The following is a 19657-nucleotide window of genomic DNA, read 5'->3' as shown; positions in this document are numbered from 1 at the left end:
ATTGTACCGCTGCTGACAAATTCATTTCACTTGCACTTTATGTGCAATGTGACGAATAAAACTGATTGATTGATTGTATAAGAAGGAACTGCAGATGCTGGAAAATCGAAGGTAGACAAAAATGCTAGAGTAACTCAGCGGGTGAGGCAGCATCTGGAGCGAAGGAAATAGGCAGCGTTTCGGGTCAAGACCCTTCTTCAGACTGATGTGAGGGTGGGGGTGGGGGCGGGAAAAAGAAAGGAAGAGGCGGAGGCAGTGGGCTGAGGGAGAGCTGGGAGGGGAGGAGAAAGCAGGAACTAGCTAAAATTGGAGAAGCCAATGTTCATACTGCTGGGGTGTAAACTGCCCAAGAGAAATGTGAGGTGCTGCTCCTCCAATTTACGGTGGGCCTCACTCTGACCATGGAGGAAGCCCAGGACAGGAAGGTCAGATTCGGAAGTGCTGAGCCACTGGGAGATCAGTTGGTTATTGCGAACCGAGCGGAGATGTTGGGCGAAGCGATCGCCAAGCCTAAGCTTGGTCTCACCGATGTAGAGCAGCTAACACCTAGAGCAGCGGATGCAATAGATGAGGTTGGAGGAGGTGCAGGTGAACCTCTGCCACACCTGGAAAGACTGCTTGGGTCCTTGAATAGAGTCAAGGGGGGAGGTAAAGCGACAAGTGTAGCATTTCCTGCGGTTGCAAGGGAAAGTGACAGGAGAGGGGGTGGTTTGGGTAGGAAGAGACGAATGGACCAGGAAGTTACTCCATTCAAGGACCCCAGCAGTCTTTCCAGGTGCGGCAGAGGTTTCAGGTTGAGACCCTTCTTATATATTAAAAAAAACACATTAATAGTGCAAAGACAAAAACAATACCCAAGTCTATGTAATTCAGAGCTTAATTAGAGGTTTAATAGCCCGATGGTTGTAGGAAAGAAGCTGCTCCTGTTTTCACCATAGTTAAAACAGCCCAGTACATGATAAATGATTTCTGATAATGCCACTGATTTGATTTGCTTATCGGACATTATGTTAATTGCCTGCGCACAGACCTTACAAGATAGTGGCAACGTAATTGGATGACAGTTTAAAAGATCGTTTTATAGTCCTTAAAGATGCAGTCATTGTTTTTATACCTTCAGTCATAGATAGAACCAAGTGTGAATTATCCTGGATCACCTACGTTTTTAAACTGGGCGCATGATTAAGTTCTGAGTGTGTAAGAAGTTTTTATTCTTCTTCTTCTTGTGTTTGATGCAACAGAAGTTATATAACGCCCTCCAAGCGCTGTAGCCAGTTCAATGTGCTGTTGTCGAGGACCGTGAGGTCAACCCCTTCACCAGGGGGACGGAGGACAGTGCAGTTGAAAATGACGTGCTGCGCTGTTTGCTGGTCTGCTCCACACACACAGGCTGCTGATGAATGCAGCCCCCAGCGATGCATGTTGGCTTTGAACCGGCCGATCCCTGTACGGAGCCGGTTCAGGGCGACCCACTCTTTGCAGGCCAGCTCCTCTCACTCCTCTGTGTCCCGTACAAGCTCCTCGAACGGCTTCTCCTGGCCCGGCTCGATCCAATCGTCGACCCCCAACTACCCGCTGAACAAGCCAGATTTCGTCGTGGACGCTGCACCACCCATCAAATAGTCAAGCTGACCAAGTTTTTATTCACTGCTTATAACTCCAGTGCAGAACTCAGGACGGAGGATGGAGAAACAAGAATACCACCAAAAGAGGAATTACATTTTCTGTCCCAGTAACATCAGCACTTCCCTCTTAGAGATAGTATGAAGTGCCAATGAGATGTTCCCATGCTCTGGTGCCAACTGGCCTTCAAAACCAACCTACCTTTTTAAATTGCCTCACTCTTAACCAGATTGTAAAACTTCTTTCACACATTCATCGTTTATATAAACTCTTGTTTTCAGTTCTATCCCTTCTCAGCTTTCTCTTCTGGTTAAGAGGATGACGACATGTGGACGAGGGTTTAATCCAATATTTTCAAAATGGAATCAGTTAATATCTGCTCTGTTAACTCGATACTCAGTGGACAATTCTCCTCTCCTATTGCAGACAGTGAACTTTGTCTATGCTCTACAATGCTGAGAAGTATATTCTGCACTCTGTATCTTCCCCTTTGCTCTATCTATTGTGCTTGAGATTGACTTGATTGTATTCATATATTGAATATCTGATCTGTTAGGATAGCATGCAAAACAAAGCTTTTCACTGTACCTTGGTGCATGTGACAATAATAAATCTAAACCCAAAATATCATATTTCTCCATGCATTAGACAACATGTCATGTGCTCTGTGACCATTAACTGCATTAAAACAAAATAAGGTAGACAAAAGTGCTGGAGAAACTCAGCGGGTGCAGCAGCATCTATGGAGTGAAGAAAATAGGCAACGTTTCGGGCCGAAACCCTTCTTTAGACTGATGTAGGGTGGGGGAGGGGGAGGGGGGAGGATGGGGAGAAGAAAGGAAAAAGGAAGAGGAGGAACCCGAGGGCTGAGGGAGAGCTGAGAAGGGGAGGAGGCAGCAAGAGCTACCGGAAATTGGTGAATTCAATGCTTTAGATGTCAGCTGATCTACATCGGTGAGACCAAGCGTAGGCTTGGCGATCGTTTCGCCGAACACCTCCGCTCGGTCCGCATTAACCAGCCTGATCTCCCGGTGGCTCAGCACTTCAACTTCCCCTCCCATTCCGAATCGGACCTCTCTGTCCTGGGCCTCCTCCATGGCCAGAGTGAGCACCACCGGAAATTGGAGGAGCTGCACCTCGTATTCCGCTTGGGCAGTCTGCACCCTAGTGGCATAAACATTGAATTCACCAATTTCCGGTAGCCCTTGCTGTCTCCTCCCCTTCTCAGCTCTCCCTCAGCCCTCCTCCTCTTCCTTTTCCCTTTCTTCTCCCCATCCCCCCCCCCCCCCACCCTACATCAGTCCGAAGAAGGGTTTCAGCCCGAAACGTTGCCTATTTCCTTCGCTCCATAGATGCTGCTGCACCCGTTGAGTTTCTCCAGCACTTTTGACTACCTTCGATTTTCCAGCATCTGCAGTTCCTTCTTAAAACAAAATAAAACTGAATGGAATGCATCTGTCTGCAGATCATTTTGATGTGTAGTATTAAGCAAGCATTAGAAGTCAACAACATAGAGCAAAAATGAGGAAGAAATTATACTTGCATTATAGACCCGCATTCATTCAGTAAATTATTCCATATATTTTATATGAATAAAAAAAACATTATATACATAATGCAAATCTTGGGTAAAATCTGACAGGATTGGCAGCTTAATGTGCCATGTTTAATGTGAGAATGGATTGTTTTTACTTGCAGCAGAAATATCAAAAAGCAGGCAGCGTTTTGCTCAGTATGGGCAGCCTCCAAGTTGTAAAAGACCCGACTTACAAATGTTTGACTTTGCCAAAATATTTATACAATTTCCTGAAACGAATTAAGCTTCCCTAACTTTATCGCAAAGCTTCACGGATGAATCTGTGTGACAAATCAAATGATTTAGGGTTAGTCAGTATAGAATAAGCCTGATCGTGCAGTCGTATGCTGCTGAGTTGGAGGTGATATATTTGGCAGGAATTAGCAGTGATTTAAGCCACTGTGCTGGCTGTTCTCTTTGGGGATGGATTTTTCGGCTGTTGCAGACTGACAGGCTTTCCCAGGCTCGAACTTGTGGGGTATTTCCCCAGACATTTGGGGTTGGGAAATGGTGGGGTGGATGGGGATGCATTTACTGACTGCTACAGAGCTGCAGGCATCTTCTGCTATGTGGGAACAGAGCTTTTCCAAGCTGAGCAGAGCTGGAAGCAGTAAGCACACTCACTCGCTCAAACAGTCAGCAAGGCTGGCTGGCAGCTGTTTCTCCCGCGACTGCTTGCTCTCCCGTCGCAGCTCTTTTTGTGATCCTCCCCCACACACTGTTTTTGTTCATTTCCAACTTAGAAAAAAATTGGGTTGCAAACAGTTCTCAGTAACGGAACCCTGTCATAATCCAGGGACTGACTGCCTGTATTATACTTTTTTAAATTACTCATAGCTTTGTAACAGCTGAATGAATGTCATGAAAAATCAATAGATACTCTCCAGTTTATTGGCTAACTAAACAGGTACTAAACCGGCCATTCTCAATCAAGTAATGAATGAGTATTATCTTTGCAAGCAGCAATTCAGAAGAAATGCTAATTAGCAAGTCTGCCAGGAATTTTTCTAAGTGATCATTACACAGTGACTTTGCTGGAATTACCACCGCTCAGTGAAATTGGGATAGCACTTAGGCCAGAATTTGTTCATGCTCAGAAAACCATCACCCCCCCCCCCCCCCACCCCTTCCATAACCCATCACGGGTTATTTTTCCAACTCATATCAGAGCAGAGATTAGCCCTCCACTCCATCACAAGGAAGTCATTAAATAAACATGAACTTGAAATGCTGGTCAGACAACTAACACTGTTTACCATGCAGTGTGCTGCAACTCCAAAACATGCAGCGCTAAATGCTAAGAATATGCATTTATTTTGTGCAGCTGCTAATATGAATAGTTCCTGGACGAGAGAAGAAACAGCTGAACGGAGCCTCGCCAACTTGAGATAACCTAGCAAGAACAGTATTAAAGGAGATTATGGAAACAAATCAGTCCCCCGAGACCTCTGGCTCCATTTGACATAAAGTCCACATAGTTCAATGTCAAGAGAAATTCTGTCTGGATGTAACAGTATTAAAGAACAGGTTTTTGAAAAATTAAGCTGCAAGGATTTGCATAATTCTTGGAAGTTTCGTAAAAGTCAGTCAACAAGATCAATTAGAAAATAATGAGTGACAAAATGTTCTGAAAATGTCTTATGATTTGAGTGATTAGTGTATATTAAAAACATTGGGGTAAAGTGTGTGATTGCAGTATCAAAGTTAAACTGATCGAAACTGAACTGTAAAATGAAAAAATAAATAGACCAGAAAAATTAAGCTACCGAATGGTAAATTGTTGAGTAAGCTGCCCAAGAATGCAGGAAATATGAGAACATCACCCATCCCCCCCCCAACCATGCTTGATATAAAACTGACTGAAGTTAAAAAAACATGTGGAAACCAAGAACCTTAACAATAAACAGGAAACAAGAACTATGTTTAAAAAATAGCTAATAGTAAAGTCAAAGGTCAACCAGTAATGCAGCCAAATAAGATGCAAGGTGGTTGTCATGTACTGACTGAGCTTGCGAGGGGGATGAGCAAACAAGGGATGAGAAAACAGTACAATGTTCATGATCCTAAGAGCCACCATGTAGATGAAGTGAGGTCTATACTTGTGACAATGTTACAGATGAGAAAATGCAAATAGCATTGTTACTCCTATTGACGAATGTGTGTACTGAGGAGAGTGATAGCAACCTGTTCCCCTTCTCATACGCAGAATGGAGAGAGAATACTATTGATATGACACAAAAAGCTGGAGTAACTCAGCGGGACAGGCAGCATCTCTGGAGAGAAGGAATGGGTGATCGGGTCGAGACCTTTCTTCAGAGAATACAATTGAGTCTAACCAACTGAGAATTGAAAGGTTTAAATCACATTAATATACAGATGCAAATTTGACAAAATTTGAGGAAGCAATAACACACGCAATGCAGGGATCGTCAGTTGTGAAAATATGAAAGAATCACTTAATGTTTTCGCTAAATCATGTGAATAGCACTCAGGTTGAAATTATTAAGAGGAATATAATGTATTTAATATACATGACCATATCATTTTAAAATGATATATAAAAAAATAATTTTCAAGGGGTACAGGGATGGAGGGGATGGTTGACAAGTGGGGGTTAATGTTTATCTATTGCTTTACTATTGTTTACTTATGTTTGGGTACCAGATATGAAGTTTGTATGTGCATAATAGTTGTATGTATATATATGTCTGTAGGTATTATGGGAAATTGCCTAGGGTAGTATTATTATTAGTAATTAATTGATTTTTAAATATGGTAGAAGTGTTGGGGAAAAGGGGTGAGATTTAATAAGTTATTCTTCTTCTCACTCCTTTTCGAGCTTGTACAGACACAGAGTTGGACATTGGAACTTTGCTTTTGTTCTTCTCATTGCTTTGTAAATATTGATTGTAATGTCCAATTGTTTGATAATTTCGATTTTGGTACTATTAATGTCTTTAATGTCTTTACTTGTTCAGAATAAATAAATAAATAAATAAATATTGCTGATACAGAAACCAAATATCGAAAATATGCAAACGTTGTCTCAGTTTTTCCACCATCTGTATTTTAGTTTTCCATGATTGCTAATGCTCCTACACTATTTAAAAATTTTAAATATGACAAGAATCAACAGCGTGTAGGCAACTCCTACGTTACAGCCGTTCGAGTAACAGAAATTCACCCTTACATAACTCACAGATCGCTACCCAGAAAATATGAGCTCACACAATATTTGTGTGAAAGGAAATATATAAATAAACTATATATTTCCAACTTGTTGTTATTGATGCATGCACGGATGATGCGGCTTTGCATTATGGAAAATTGTAGTATGGAGCGTTTTCATGGAATACAGCCTACTTTTCCCTGGAACAATGGGTTGCCTGTAGTTGGTTTCTGATAAAAGTCACAGTAATAGCACTGAAAGGAAATATTTCTAATTAATTTTAATGTTACATTCTAATCCTTTGCCTTTAACTTAGCCCAATATGAAATATGCTACTTGGACAACGAATACAAAATTTTATTTTAATATTATATCTATCCATATCTATTATTTATCAAATGTATGGTGCTTTTAAGTGTATTGCAAGTGGTGCCAATTTAAGGGCCTGTGGTCCATGCAATTTGTGCTATAACATTTGCATGGAATTGTAAAAGGCATTTACACCAAGAACAAAAACAAAGACATACATCATTGCATCAAAAACAAATTGCTGGAGGAACTCGGCAGGTAGAATAAGTATCTGTGGATGTAAAGAGATAGTTGACATTTTGGGTCAACACCCTGCAGCAGGACTGATGCAGGCCTTTGTCTCCACACATGCTGCTTGACTTTGAGTTCCTCCAGCAGTTTTTCTTTCTCCAGAATATACCATCTTCAGTCTCATGCCTCTATCAATGTATTTATCTAATTCTAACAAAGGGAACAAACATTTCAGCCTCACTTGCTAAGATTTGTTAACAAGTAGATTACACCTCCAAGACCACATCATGGCAAATATAGCACTTAAGGTTGTTTTGACGGACACACTTAGTTTATAGAAAAAGCCGTTAATTTATTGATGTAATATCAAAATCGCTTTCACTGATTCAGCTTTACCATTGCACCTTAATATTGGCATCAGGAATGCCAAGAGACAATACCGGGACAAACCTGAGTCTCAGTAGAACCACTCAGACACCTTTCGAATGTGGCAAAGCCTGAATACAATAATGGGCTACAAAACAAAGTCAGGCATCAGCGCTGGTGATAGTGCAGCTTTCCATGATGAACAATGCATCAGCTCGCTTTGAGCAGAATACCATAAGGACGATGACATCTGTCCCGCCAGATTCGAGTGTGCCTTCACATGTTCACAGTTGCAGAAGTAAAATTTCTGAGGGTAAACCCATGGAAATCAACGCGCTCGGATGGGATCCCTGGCCGTGTCTTAAGGAACTGCGCGGATCAACTAGCGGGAGTGTTCACAGACATCTTTAATCTCTCCCCACTCGTCCTTAGACTTCAAAAAGACCACTATCATTCCAGCGCCAAAGAAAAGAAAGATCTTATACCTTCGTGACTACTGTCCAGTAGCCTTGAAATCCACCATTATGAAGTGCTTTGAGATTCCTAACCAAGCTCATCTCCAAACCCTTGGAACTTGGAGTCAGCACTCCACTCTGCAACTGGATACTTGACATTCAGATCAATAGACCACAATCAGTGAGGATAGATGACAAGTAATCTTCTACGATAATTCTCAACAGTGGCGCCCTGCAAGGATGTGTTCTCAGTCTCCTTCTATGCTCATACATTCATGACTGCAGCCAAATACCAATTTAACTCAATTTACCAGTTCGCAGACGACACCACCGTTCAGGGCCGAATATCAAATAAAGATGTGATGGAGTACAGAAAGGAGTTTGAGAACCATGCAAACTGGTGCCAAGACAACAACCTCTCCCTTGTCGATGCCTTTACTTCCTTAGAAGGCTCAGGAAGATCGGCATGTCTCCAATAATTCTCACCAACCTCTAGAGATGTGCTGTAGAAAATATTTTATCAGGATGCATCACAGCCTGGTTTGGAAAATAGCTCCATATAAGACCACAAGAAATGGAAGGGAGTTGTGGACGTAGCCCAGACAATCACTCAAACAAACTTCCCTTCCAATAACTCCTACACTCACGCTACCTCAGCATGGCCACCAACATAATCAAGGACCATCCCATTCACTCCCTCTTCTCCCATCAGGCAAGAGGTACAGAAGTATGAAAATGCATGTATCCAGCTTCAGCGATAATTTTTCATAATCAGGCAACTGAACAGTCCTCTCATCATCTAGAGTGCGGTCTTGACCTCCCATCTACCTCATTGAGACCTTTGAACTATCGGACTTTATCTTGTATTAAATGTTGTACTCTTTACCCTTATGCCATTTAAGTATCGTATTTTCTTCGACTGGATAGCACGCAAACAAAGCTTTACAATGTACCTCGGGACACGTTACAATAATACATTAAATTAAAAAAAACTAAACTAAACTAAATTAAAAAAGTATACAGGAAATATTCTTCCCCTTTGGGCCAATTAAACAGATGTGTTCCATCCATAGCCTTCAAAAGAAGTTGAAAATAGGATTACGTCGAAGGAAAAGGTTTATCATGTTGCCAAAAGTCAGACGATTAGGAAAATTACAGAGACACAAGGAACTGCAGAGACGGGAATCTTGAGTAAAACACAAGGTGCTGGGGGGCCTCAGCTAATCAGGAAGCATCCCGCCCACAGGAAAATTACACACTCATTTGAGGAGGACCAGCTACTGATTTTGAAAGAGTAGACAGTGAAAGAAGAACATCTGCTGCAAGAGCTTCTGTGAAAATGTAATAAGGAAAAGGTTGGCAGGTTAATATGGAATTCTTACAAACTGAGACAGGGAAATAAAGAAACAGCAGAAAAATAATCAAAATTGTTTATCTGTTTTCGCAGAGTACACAGAAAATCTTCCAGATTAGCAAGCGGACTACAAATCGAGAGTGAATAAGATCAAATCAATTATCACTGGCAAAATAAATTAGTATTGGAGAAATTAATAGCACTAAGTAAATAGATTTATTAGAAATTAATAGATAGGAGAGAGAAATCTACAGACCAGTTAGCCTGACATCAGAAGTTTGTAAAATGCTGGAATCTATTTTTAATGAAGTTATAAGTTATAAATTACGTCGAACAGCAACAGCAACTACCGCCCAATCTCAAGCCTCCCCTTTCTTTCAAAAACCCTGGAGCGTATCGTTGCGTCGCAACTTCATTCCCACCTCCTTGCGTATAACCTACTTGAACCCCTCCAATCTGGCTTTCGCCCCCTCCATAGCACAGAAACTGCTCTCCTCAAAGTGCTCAACGACCTCCTCACCTCTGCTGACACTGGTTCCCTCAACATCCTCATCCTCCTCGACCTGAGCGCAGCCTTCGATACAGTGAACCATAACATCCTGCTCACCAGACTCAAAGACCTCGGCATTGAAGGCTCTGCACTCAGCTGGCTCCGTTCCTACCTTTCCAACAGATCCCACTTCATCTCTCTCCACAACCACACCTCTGCTACAGCCGCAGTCACTCAAGGCGTTCCCCAAGGCTCCGTACTCGGCCCCCTCCTCTTCATCATCTACATCCTCCCCCTTGGTCAGATACTCCGCCACTTCAATCTGGACTTCCACTGTTACGCTGATGACACCCAGATTTACCTTGGCACCAAATCCCTCCACAACCCCTCCCCCCTCTCCCATATCAACTCCTGTTTGTCAGCTATAAAACCTGGATGCAACAAAATTTCCTCAAACTCAACAGCGATAAGACAGAATTCCTCCTCATAGGCTCCAAAGCCACACTCAGCAAAATCAATAACCCCACTCTCACCATCGACGGCACCACTGTCTCCCCATCTCCCCAGGCCCGCAACCTTGGAGTGATCTTTGATTCCACTCTCTCCCTTGAGCCTCACATCCGCCATGTCATTAAAACCTCCTTCTTTCATCTCCGCAACATCGCCAAACTCAGACCCTCTCTCACACCGCCCGCTGCTGAAAGACTCATCCATGCCTTCATCTCCTCCCGACTGGACTATTGCAACTCACTTCTCCTTGGCATCAGCTCCACCTACATCAACCGACTCCAACTGGTCCAGAACGCAGCCGTCCGACTCATCACCCACACCAAATCCTGGCATCACATCACTCCAGTCCTCAAAAAACTTCACTGGCTTCCCATCTCCCACCGGATCACCTACAAAATCCTGGTTTTATCCTTGTAAGGTGTCCTTGAGACTCTTGAAAGGCGCCCATAAATAAAATTTATTATTATTATTGCTTATTTTCAAACAAAGCTAACCCTTTGACTCCATCAATAAGGTGGGATTGTGGAACACATTCCACAAATTCAACTGTCCGCAGAAACTTATCTCCATCATTTTGCTTGTTCCTTGACAGCATGTAAGCTATGATATGAGTCTACAACAGAACCACTCAGAGCTGACTGGTTGCAAACAAGGTTGCTTCATGCCCCTAATCGTCTTTTCGTGCCACATTGTTGCGTCTTATCTCCAAAGATTTTCCCATGGAAGTGGCGCTAATTTTCTCAATTATTGGGAAGCTGTTCACTCTAGGTCCCGAGTATTGGCTGAGTATGTAGATGTGTATGTGTGCATTTGTGCACACTTGTTTCCCAAGCTAAAAACCCTTACTGACATTTTTCAAGAAGCATAAGTAGGATGGGCCTTACATTCAACATTTGTCAAATTGCAGAACTCTACTAACCAATCCCCATTGAACCACCTGCCCTTCAACAAAGGTTCGCAGTGATTCTATGGAAACTGTGGACCACTTCCTGTACCTCAGGAATCACCTCGCAGTGGAGTGGACATTGATGATGAAATCTGCTGCAGCCTTTAGTCGATTGAGGAAAAGGATATTTGAAGATCAAGACTTCAAACCTGGTTCAAAACTCTGTCTTGCAGGCAGCAGTGATACCTGTCCTTGTATATGATTCTGAAACATAAAATGTCTACAGTAGGCATCTCAAGGCATTGGAAAAATGCCAATGTCATCTCCATACAATCTTCCAAATTCACTTGAACGGCAAACAAACTAATACTCTCCCCTAGTCTTGAGACTTTAGCTACATTCAGTCACCCGTAGTTACATTCAGTCGGGAAGGTTGTGTGGTTCACATGCCAGACTCCAGATTAATGTAAGGGACATTCTATTCCAGGCTCTGTCACCAGCAGAGATTGCCAGGCATACAGAGGAAAAGATTTACAGTAAGAATGTGTTCAAAGTTTCCTTGCAGAATTGTAACATCTCCACTGACTCCAGGAATTTCTGACCCATGACTGTGCAAATGGTAGAAAATTAGGATAATTGAGACCCTTGAATCCATGCATTGGGAATAGAGTTCCCTGTCTAAACTGCAAAAGGAGAAAATTACTTCCCAAACTATCCAGGCATCCATTTCGTCAGTCACTATCTGCCTGATCGGTAGTTACCAAATTAGCCTCATTAATTATCTCAAAAATCACATAAATGGAGTAGAAATTATTTTCGATCCCAAGGGAGAGTAGAAGAAAACACATTTGTGAGTGGCGTGTACAGTTTCAGTCCACTTATTTGGCAAGGACATTGATGGCCGGAAGGCCAAATCCTGTGTTGTACTGATTCGTTTAAGGAAAGATATAATATCACTGGTTGCAATTCAGAGAAATCACACTTGAATGATTCGAGGAAGCATCATCTTGAGAGGTTAACTAGGTTGAGTGTATATTTATTGGAATTTAGGAGCATCTTCGTGAAACATAACAATCTTAGCGGTTTAACAGTAAATGTCGGGAGAATCTAGGCCAAGAGTAGATGATCTCAGAATGCGATACTGAGATGAAGTATTTCTACTCTCAAAGGATTGCGAGTTTTTGGAATTCCATGAGCCAGAAAACAGTGGAGACTGAATCCTTGAATATTTTCAAACCCCAGATAGCGATGCAAATGTAAGACAGAGGGCAGGAATGTGGAATTGAGGAAAGTTGGATCAGTCATGATCTTATTGACTGGTGGAGCAAGCTCATGAGGCCACATAGTCCACTCCTATTTCTAGTTCTGCGGATTTAATAGCCAACACCCATAGATCCTCAGCTACATATCAGATTATCAAAATGGTTGCTTACACTACCCACTAAACTTCAATACCAACCAAAACATGTCCTACCTTGTTCAAACCGGTTCTGCCGAGAATCTATGATTGTTTGCCTCCGATCTGATTGTTCCTCGTTCCCACTATCTAAAAAAGCACAGATAGTAGAATGTCAATGTGGTAGCAACTTTTGTTTCTGTGCACAGCAATGGATTTAGGGAATCAGCGTATAAGTTCGATAGGGTACAAAGTGTTGGAGGAACTCAGAGTGAAGAAGGGTCTCGACCTGAAAATCACCTATCCATGTTCTCCAGAGATGCTGACTGACCTGCTGAGTTACTCCAGCACTTTGTGTCCTTTTGTACATTAACCAGCATCTGCAGTTCCTTATTTCTAAAACATACAAGTTCTCTTGTCAATAAGAGCTAATGTAGTTGTTTTGATCTGAATACTTAACCCAAAATGCTGATTATTTATACACAATTAATTGAATGGTTTTCATAACTAACATGTTATCCAAATGAATATAAATCATTGACTTTCAGGATGTTTGCACTAAAAATGTTACTGGTATTCTACAAGTTTTCATTATGAAACTGAAATTAATCAGTGGAACATGTCCATTTTTCATTTTAATAGTAATTAGACTAGAGCAGTGGATGCAACAAATGTTTTTTTTTTCAATTCAACACAAGCATACATGCAAAGTTTATCAGATGAAAGATTCTCGTTGCCCAAGAATTGAAATACATGATGTTTTCTATACCATGGATACAATGATAAAGTGTAATCAGTGACTGTCTATTTTGGCAAGGTTAACACGCAGATAGCAATCTGGGACCATATGTGGTCCCATGCATAAGTTTGAGAAAAATAATCCAGCAGTACAAATAACAAATCTCTCATGCATTGTCCCGCTATCGTCTGGTCCATTCATACCGTATCTGTTTCCTATTGATGTTCTCAGCCATTTCTGCATTTTCACTGATTCAATACAATTCTATCCCTTCCCTTAGTGTTTCCTGGCAAGTTTAAATGCATCTTTCATCGATTCATATTAATCTAGCTCATTGTCAACTGTCTTAACATTCCCTACTATGTATCCCCGTACATTTGACCAGTTATCCCAGAATGCCTTAAAGTCATGTCACATTTGTGGATATTATCCAATCAATGTGAAAATGTATTGGAACATCTGAAAACAAAACTTTTATCCAAACATAGGAAAACTAAAAAAACTATGAAAACTTTCCTGATCTAAACATAATTGACCTTGATTCCTTTAAAACCTAAATCTATTGATCTCTATCTTTAACATAATCAGTGAACAATCACAATGACCATCACAGCTCTCATGGAAAAATAATTCCAAAGGGTCACTACCCAATGTGTAAAAGAGATTTCTCTTCATCTCAATCATAGTCACACAGCCCTTCGGTCCAATTTGCCCATGCCGACCAACATGCCCCATCTACACTAGTCCCACCTGCCTGCATTTAGCCCATATCCCGCTAAACCTATTCTATCCATTTACCAATCTAAATGCTTCTTAAAAATTGCGATAGTACCTGCCTCAACTATCCTCTCTAGCAGCTCGTTCCATATACCCACCGCCCTTTGTGTAAATAAGTTACTTCTCAGATTCCTATTACATTTTTACCCCTCTCACCTTAAACCTATGTCCGCTGGTTCCTGATTCCCCCACTCTGGGCAAAAGACTTGTTTACTCGATTTATTCCTCTCATGATTTTGTACACCTCCATAAGATCACCCCTCATCCTCCTGCACTCCAATGAATAAAATCCTAGTCTGCTCACCCTCTCTCTACAGCTCAGGCCCAAGTCCTGGCAACCTCCTCACAGATCTTCCTTGTGCCCTTTCCAGTCCTGAATAATCAGCCCCAGTGCTTTTTTTTTGTGCTGGTATGGCATACTGGATGGAACCTCTAACAAGTAGCTTGATGTATAACAGTCCATAGCTTTGCATGGCTTGTTATGTGTACTGGCATCTTTATGTCCACATAAAAAGCACTGGTCAGCCCCACATTGCGAGTATATAACCTCTAGTTATCCCTTCAGATTCCGAACTGTCTAGCCTCAGCCTCCTTTATTGTCAGGGTGGAAGAACAAGCAATTCAGATTTGGCTTTGGCACGCTACAGCCGAATGGCATAAACATTGAATTCTCAAAATTCATGTAAACTGCCACTCCTACTTTCTTCTGATATACCCTCATTCTCTCACGCACACCTTCTTTTCCACTATCCCTGCCTTGTCTCCCTGTTCCTTTTTCTCCTCCACATCCCCCTTCTGCTCGTCACCCACCTACTCAGGAGGTCTCCCTTCCCCAACTCTCCTCTCCCTTCATTCCCTCCCTCGTTCTACACATTTCACTCCTCATCTATTCTTATCAGATTCTATCATTTGTAGCATTTTTTCTTCTCTTCATCACCACTAGACTGTGATTATCTCCACCCTTCGCACCCCCACTTCGCTCATCTGCCGATCATTTATCAGCTCTTGCCGCACACCTTCCCTTCCTACACCTGTTTCTATCAGTTCTCTCCCCTCTACTCCAGTCTTGAAGGTTCCTATCGAAAATAATTGAAACTTATTTTTAACTTTGATACTGGGTAAACTTTCAGCACAAAAATAGACACTACGAAAATTAAAAGTTATTTCTTATATCTATTTTCACAGTGAAGTAATCAATACAGCATGATGATCACGGCCTTGAAGAGCCCAGCATGTCATATCCTGGAATGCTGGACAGCTGGAATTTCACTCTCATTCCACACAGACTGAAGTGGCTACGGTGCAGATGTGATGGCCATCCATCTCCTTGCAGATTATATGTTTACCAAGAAGGTCTGGAAAGTGATGCAGTGATCTGTGTCAATGATCATCCAGAGCTGCACAGAGCTTACTCTGTGCTCCAAGGATTGCTCCTGGGGAAGGATAGCGAGACAAACATCATCTGCTTCTAGAAAGTCATCAACTCAGTAATCTGCCCTAAACCTGTTGATTGACCAGCATAAGAAGATGCCTACTTCTGAAATGTTGCCACTGAGCAGGAGTTCACACACAGTGGAGCATTGAAATTTTGTGCACAAAAGATCTCTGGAGAAAGACCGCTTTGTAAAGTCCTATTCCAGTGGCACTGAGGGGCTGGGCCCTGTGTAACAGGCACCCAAACATTTCATCAATGCAATATTTAGGGATGGCATATCAGTGACTTTGTAATTTAATGGATTTCATTGTTTGGTATGGTGAATAAAGCCAACATGTTTGGAACATATTACAGGTGCACAACCTTTTATCCGAACATCCAAATAACGAAAAGCTCCGAATAGCGGACATTTTTTCGGTCCTTGAAGAAAGGTCCTTGAAGACGTTCACCGAGGGCGGCCCGCAGAGGTGACAGCGGAACCTCCGGTCGGTGCTCGAAGAAAGGGGAACTAAATCCCCATTCATAAAAGAGGGTATATTGCGCGGGAGGGTTAATAATTGACAATCTGCTGCTGCCTGCCCGCTGAGTTAAAAAGTTCCCATGGTAGACTCACGATATACAGTGTATCGTGAGTCTTGCGTGGGAACTTTTTAACTCAGCGGGCAGGCAGCAGCAGATTGTCGCTCCCTTCAGTTTCACCCCACCTACACCCCTCTGCTTCCCGGCCATGTGTGTGACCCCTTCCCTCCCCTCTCCAGCTCCCCGCCCATTGCACCGGCGCGGGGGCTTTGCACTGTCTTCACGTCGGCGATGCCAGCAGGTCAGTGCCAGTCACCGGAGACGTCAGGAACAACGGGACACCGACCCCCAGGCCCACTGCAAGCACGGAGATCCCAGAGACCCACAGCCAGCAGCAGCCCAGCCCCGTTCCAACTCCAGAGGAACACGCTCCCCGTAGGGGCAGAAGCTGATGGTGTGCAAGGTACGTCTTGTTCTTGGGGGGGCGCAGCTCGGGCTGTGGGCGAACTGCCACTTGTCGCCGTAGCGGCCCATCGGGGAGCGGATTCCTCTGGAGTTGGAGGGACAGGGAGACTCAGCGGCTTTTGAGAATGGTGGGCAATCACTTCCAAAGTTCTGCCCACACAGTCAGTACACCTCTCCTACACTTGTCTCCCAGCACTAAGATCATCTCGCAGAGACTGATCCCAGCCTAATCCTCCCTATTCTCTCCTATTCTGCAAGAAAAAACTACATTGAAGACTCAAACTCGCGATCGAGTAACTGCCAGGATCGAGGCGCAAACTCGCGACCTTGCGGATATGAGCTGAGCACTCTACCACTGAGCCAGCCGTTAAAATCTACGCTAAAAATCTTCCAATCCGAAAGCCGAAAAATTCCGAATTGCGAAAAGTGTCTGCTCCCAAGGCTTTCGGATAAAAGGTTGTGCACCTGTATAACATAGTTTATGGATAAAGTATATTTGAGGACAAAAATGTCAGAAATAACATTATTATTGGATTGAGTTACATTGATGGCTGTAAATGAATGGAAAATGCATCCTGAAACATAGCCATTGTCCAATACTAAAAACAAAACTTTCAGATCCATGCCAATTCACCAAACCCAGCAAATACACCAGACCTGTGAAAATACATGGCACATACAAATGTTTGTAATATCATTTATTCTCTGCACAACCTTTAGCATTATTTCTCAAGCAATATAATGGGAAATAACTGACAGCTATAATCGAGACATTATTGAGAAAGATAATAAAGTAAGATGAATGTACCAAATAAAATCTAAACAATAATATTAAATATACTAGTTCTTGGTAGAAATGTGCACATTTTCCCCCTCTTAAATACAGTAACCTTTGTGACTGGCATAAACCATAAATAAATTAACTTTTAATTACATACTGAAGTGGCAATGAATTTTGATGAACATTAAGTGAAGTCACATGGTTCTGCTCAATCCACATAACAGTTTGAAGCTAGCAAGTAACAGATATACTATCCATAGTTCAGATACGATGATTGGAGAACCAAGAGAAAGTATAGTATTTAAATAGTCAACTGTGAAGAAGGAATAGATTACATTAAATAACATCATGCTAATTACTTCAGTGCCTATATGAATTTTTTTTAAATGCCTCCATTTAGTGTCATTTACAAAATCAGGTCATCCAAAACACTTATATCATTAAGTTAGCATCAAGGTGTGGTTAGTTTACATGCTAGGAAATGCAGCAAACAAAGCTACACAACTAAGTTCCACAAACTACGTTGAAACAAATAACTTGATCATCCAATTCAGGCGTCCATTGTGGGATAAAATGTGTCCAAGAAATAGGAAGAACGCCCCTGTTCTTCTTTAAATGGTGCATGGAATCTTTTGTATCCCATCAAGTTTAACATCTATGAAAGATAACATATCTAACTACATTATACTGGTTTAAGCATTCAAGTGTGAACCCAAGACCTTTTGATTCAGAGGCAGGTTTACTACCTAACCATGCTGCCCTCACACTGATCCTATAACCAGAGGTGGGGCCTATTAGACTGCAGTGTTAGAAACAAGCCACAAATTTGAGTACTTCATTTGGAAGTTTGGTTAAGAAGCAGAAAATCAAATCAATTTAATTGAGAAGTGTAGTTATTTCACATCTAACCAGTTTATCAAATTTATGCAATGAGGGAAGTGACATTGGAAGTTGTGATTATTCCAATTTTGCAGGTGATTTTTCTCACAAGCATATTCAGTCATTAAAGGAATATATAAAGCATAGAATGCCGTTTTCAGTGACTGTTGACAAAGAGGTCAGTGAATTATTTATTTAAACAGAGACAATGTTTTTTCAGGAATGGGAAAGAACATCTGCAATTTGCAATATTGACCACATTCACTTGTTTAGCATTTTTGGAATTCACTTCAGATTGTTTATCTTCCAGAGCGCACACACACACGAGTGACAGATTGTAAATCATTCATCCTTTCAGATTGACAGCATGCTCTCAGCACTGAGAATGGTGCCTGGAATGAAGAATCTTGCTGAAATGCAGTCTGTTACCAAGGCTACAACCATTCCCAATATAGCCCATTCACAATGCAAAACATATTTTCTGTTTCATTCTTAGATATCACATATTTCAATTCTGTCATAATTTCAGGAATTTTGAAATAGTATTTCCAAAATTCCACTTTGAAAGAATTGTGCATTCAATTTGCTCTTGCAGAATCAGATAATGTATTGAATGAGAAACAGCCACAAAATGAAGTTTAATTATAACATTTTGGCTTGAAGGCTTAAGGAAAATGATATAAAATGTACCAGATTTTCTGTAACTTGTGACATTAGGCGCATTCGGGAAATGTTGCATAACTTCAGCTTCATTCTGCTTCAATAGGTTTTAATTTTCAATCATGATATCTAATGATACTTGGAACATAAATCTGATTCAGCAAGAGTAACTTGCAATATTAACTTAAATTGGATCAGTTCTCAACTAGAAATTGTTTGCTCCCCCCCCCCACCCCCCCCCCCTCATCATCCTAAGCAAGATATTCAGTTGCAGTTCTCAACTCCTAGCATCCATCCAACCAACTGAGACAAAAGCGCACTGGATAGCCACCAAGTGGTCACAGGAGTGGAAGGTAACCTCATCTCCATTACACAGCTACATCTCTTCACCAGATAAAAGCTGTCCAGGGTCTGACCTCCCCAGAGGAGCATGGGTGAAACTCAACAGACTTCGTACTGGAGTTGGGCATTTCAGTGTCACCATGTGGAGATGGGGACTCCGCCAGAGCCCAGCCTGTGAATGCGGAGCCTGGCAGATATTGATGCAGAGACAACAAACTGGCTGCTCAAAACCCGGCTTGAGATCCAGCTATTCCTTTGGTTTATGTTTCATTCACAAGAAGAAGACGACTTATGAATCTCAGCATTATCTGAATTTATACTACCTCATCACCCTTATTCTTATCACCACCATTGGACATGAATGGAAAATACATAGAAATAGAGTTCTGAACCAAGGTTCCCACCAACAGACCGGCCATTCGTTGCCACCTCCACTCAGTTCCTCCAGCAGATTGTTTGTTGACAACAATCAGAAAGTTGTTCTATTGCTAGAACCCATTACTATTTAGATTTTGCATTGGCAATTCACTTACAAGATACTGATACCCAGCTATAACAATTCCTCCTTTGTTTGATGGATAGCAATCGATAACCATTAAGAAAATTGGCAATTTATCTTCAATCCCCAAGATGCTTTTATAAAGCTCCCTAAACCCTGCAGTATTTTTAAACTTCATTCTCTACATACCTTCAAA

General features: G+C 41.8%; 1 protein-coding gene across 16 annotated transcripts in view; it reads right to left on the bottom strand.

Annotated features, from left to right (window-relative positions):
- Positions 1 to 19657, bottom strand: part of tanc2 (tetratricopeptide repeat, ankyrin repeat and coiled-coil containing 2) — a 438455-nt gene that overhangs the window by 273448 nt on the left and 145350 nt on the right. For 15 of the 16 annotated variants that reach the window (XM_033035116.1, XM_033035119.1, XM_033035120.1 and 12 more), the window contains one exon: positions 12444 to 12515. The exons of the other annotated variant lie outside the window; for it this stretch is intronic. In XM_033035116.1, the coding sequence (XP_032891007.1) occupies positions 12444 to 12515 (72 nt within the window). The remainder of the gene's footprint in view (positions 1 to 12443; positions 12516 to 19657) is intronic. 16 annotated transcript variants of the gene reach the window in all.

This window comes from Amblyraja radiata, chromosome 16 (assembly GCF_010909765.2).
Source record: "Amblyraja radiata isolate CabotCenter1 chromosome 16, sAmbRad1.1.pri, whole genome shotgun sequence".
In the NCBI taxonomy this organism is placed as follows: domain Eukaryota; kingdom Metazoa; phylum Chordata; class Chondrichthyes; order Rajiformes; family Rajidae; genus Amblyraja; species Amblyraja radiata.
The sequence above is the reverse complement of the archived record's forward strand: the minus strand, read 5'-3'. Positions and strand labels throughout refer to the sequence as shown.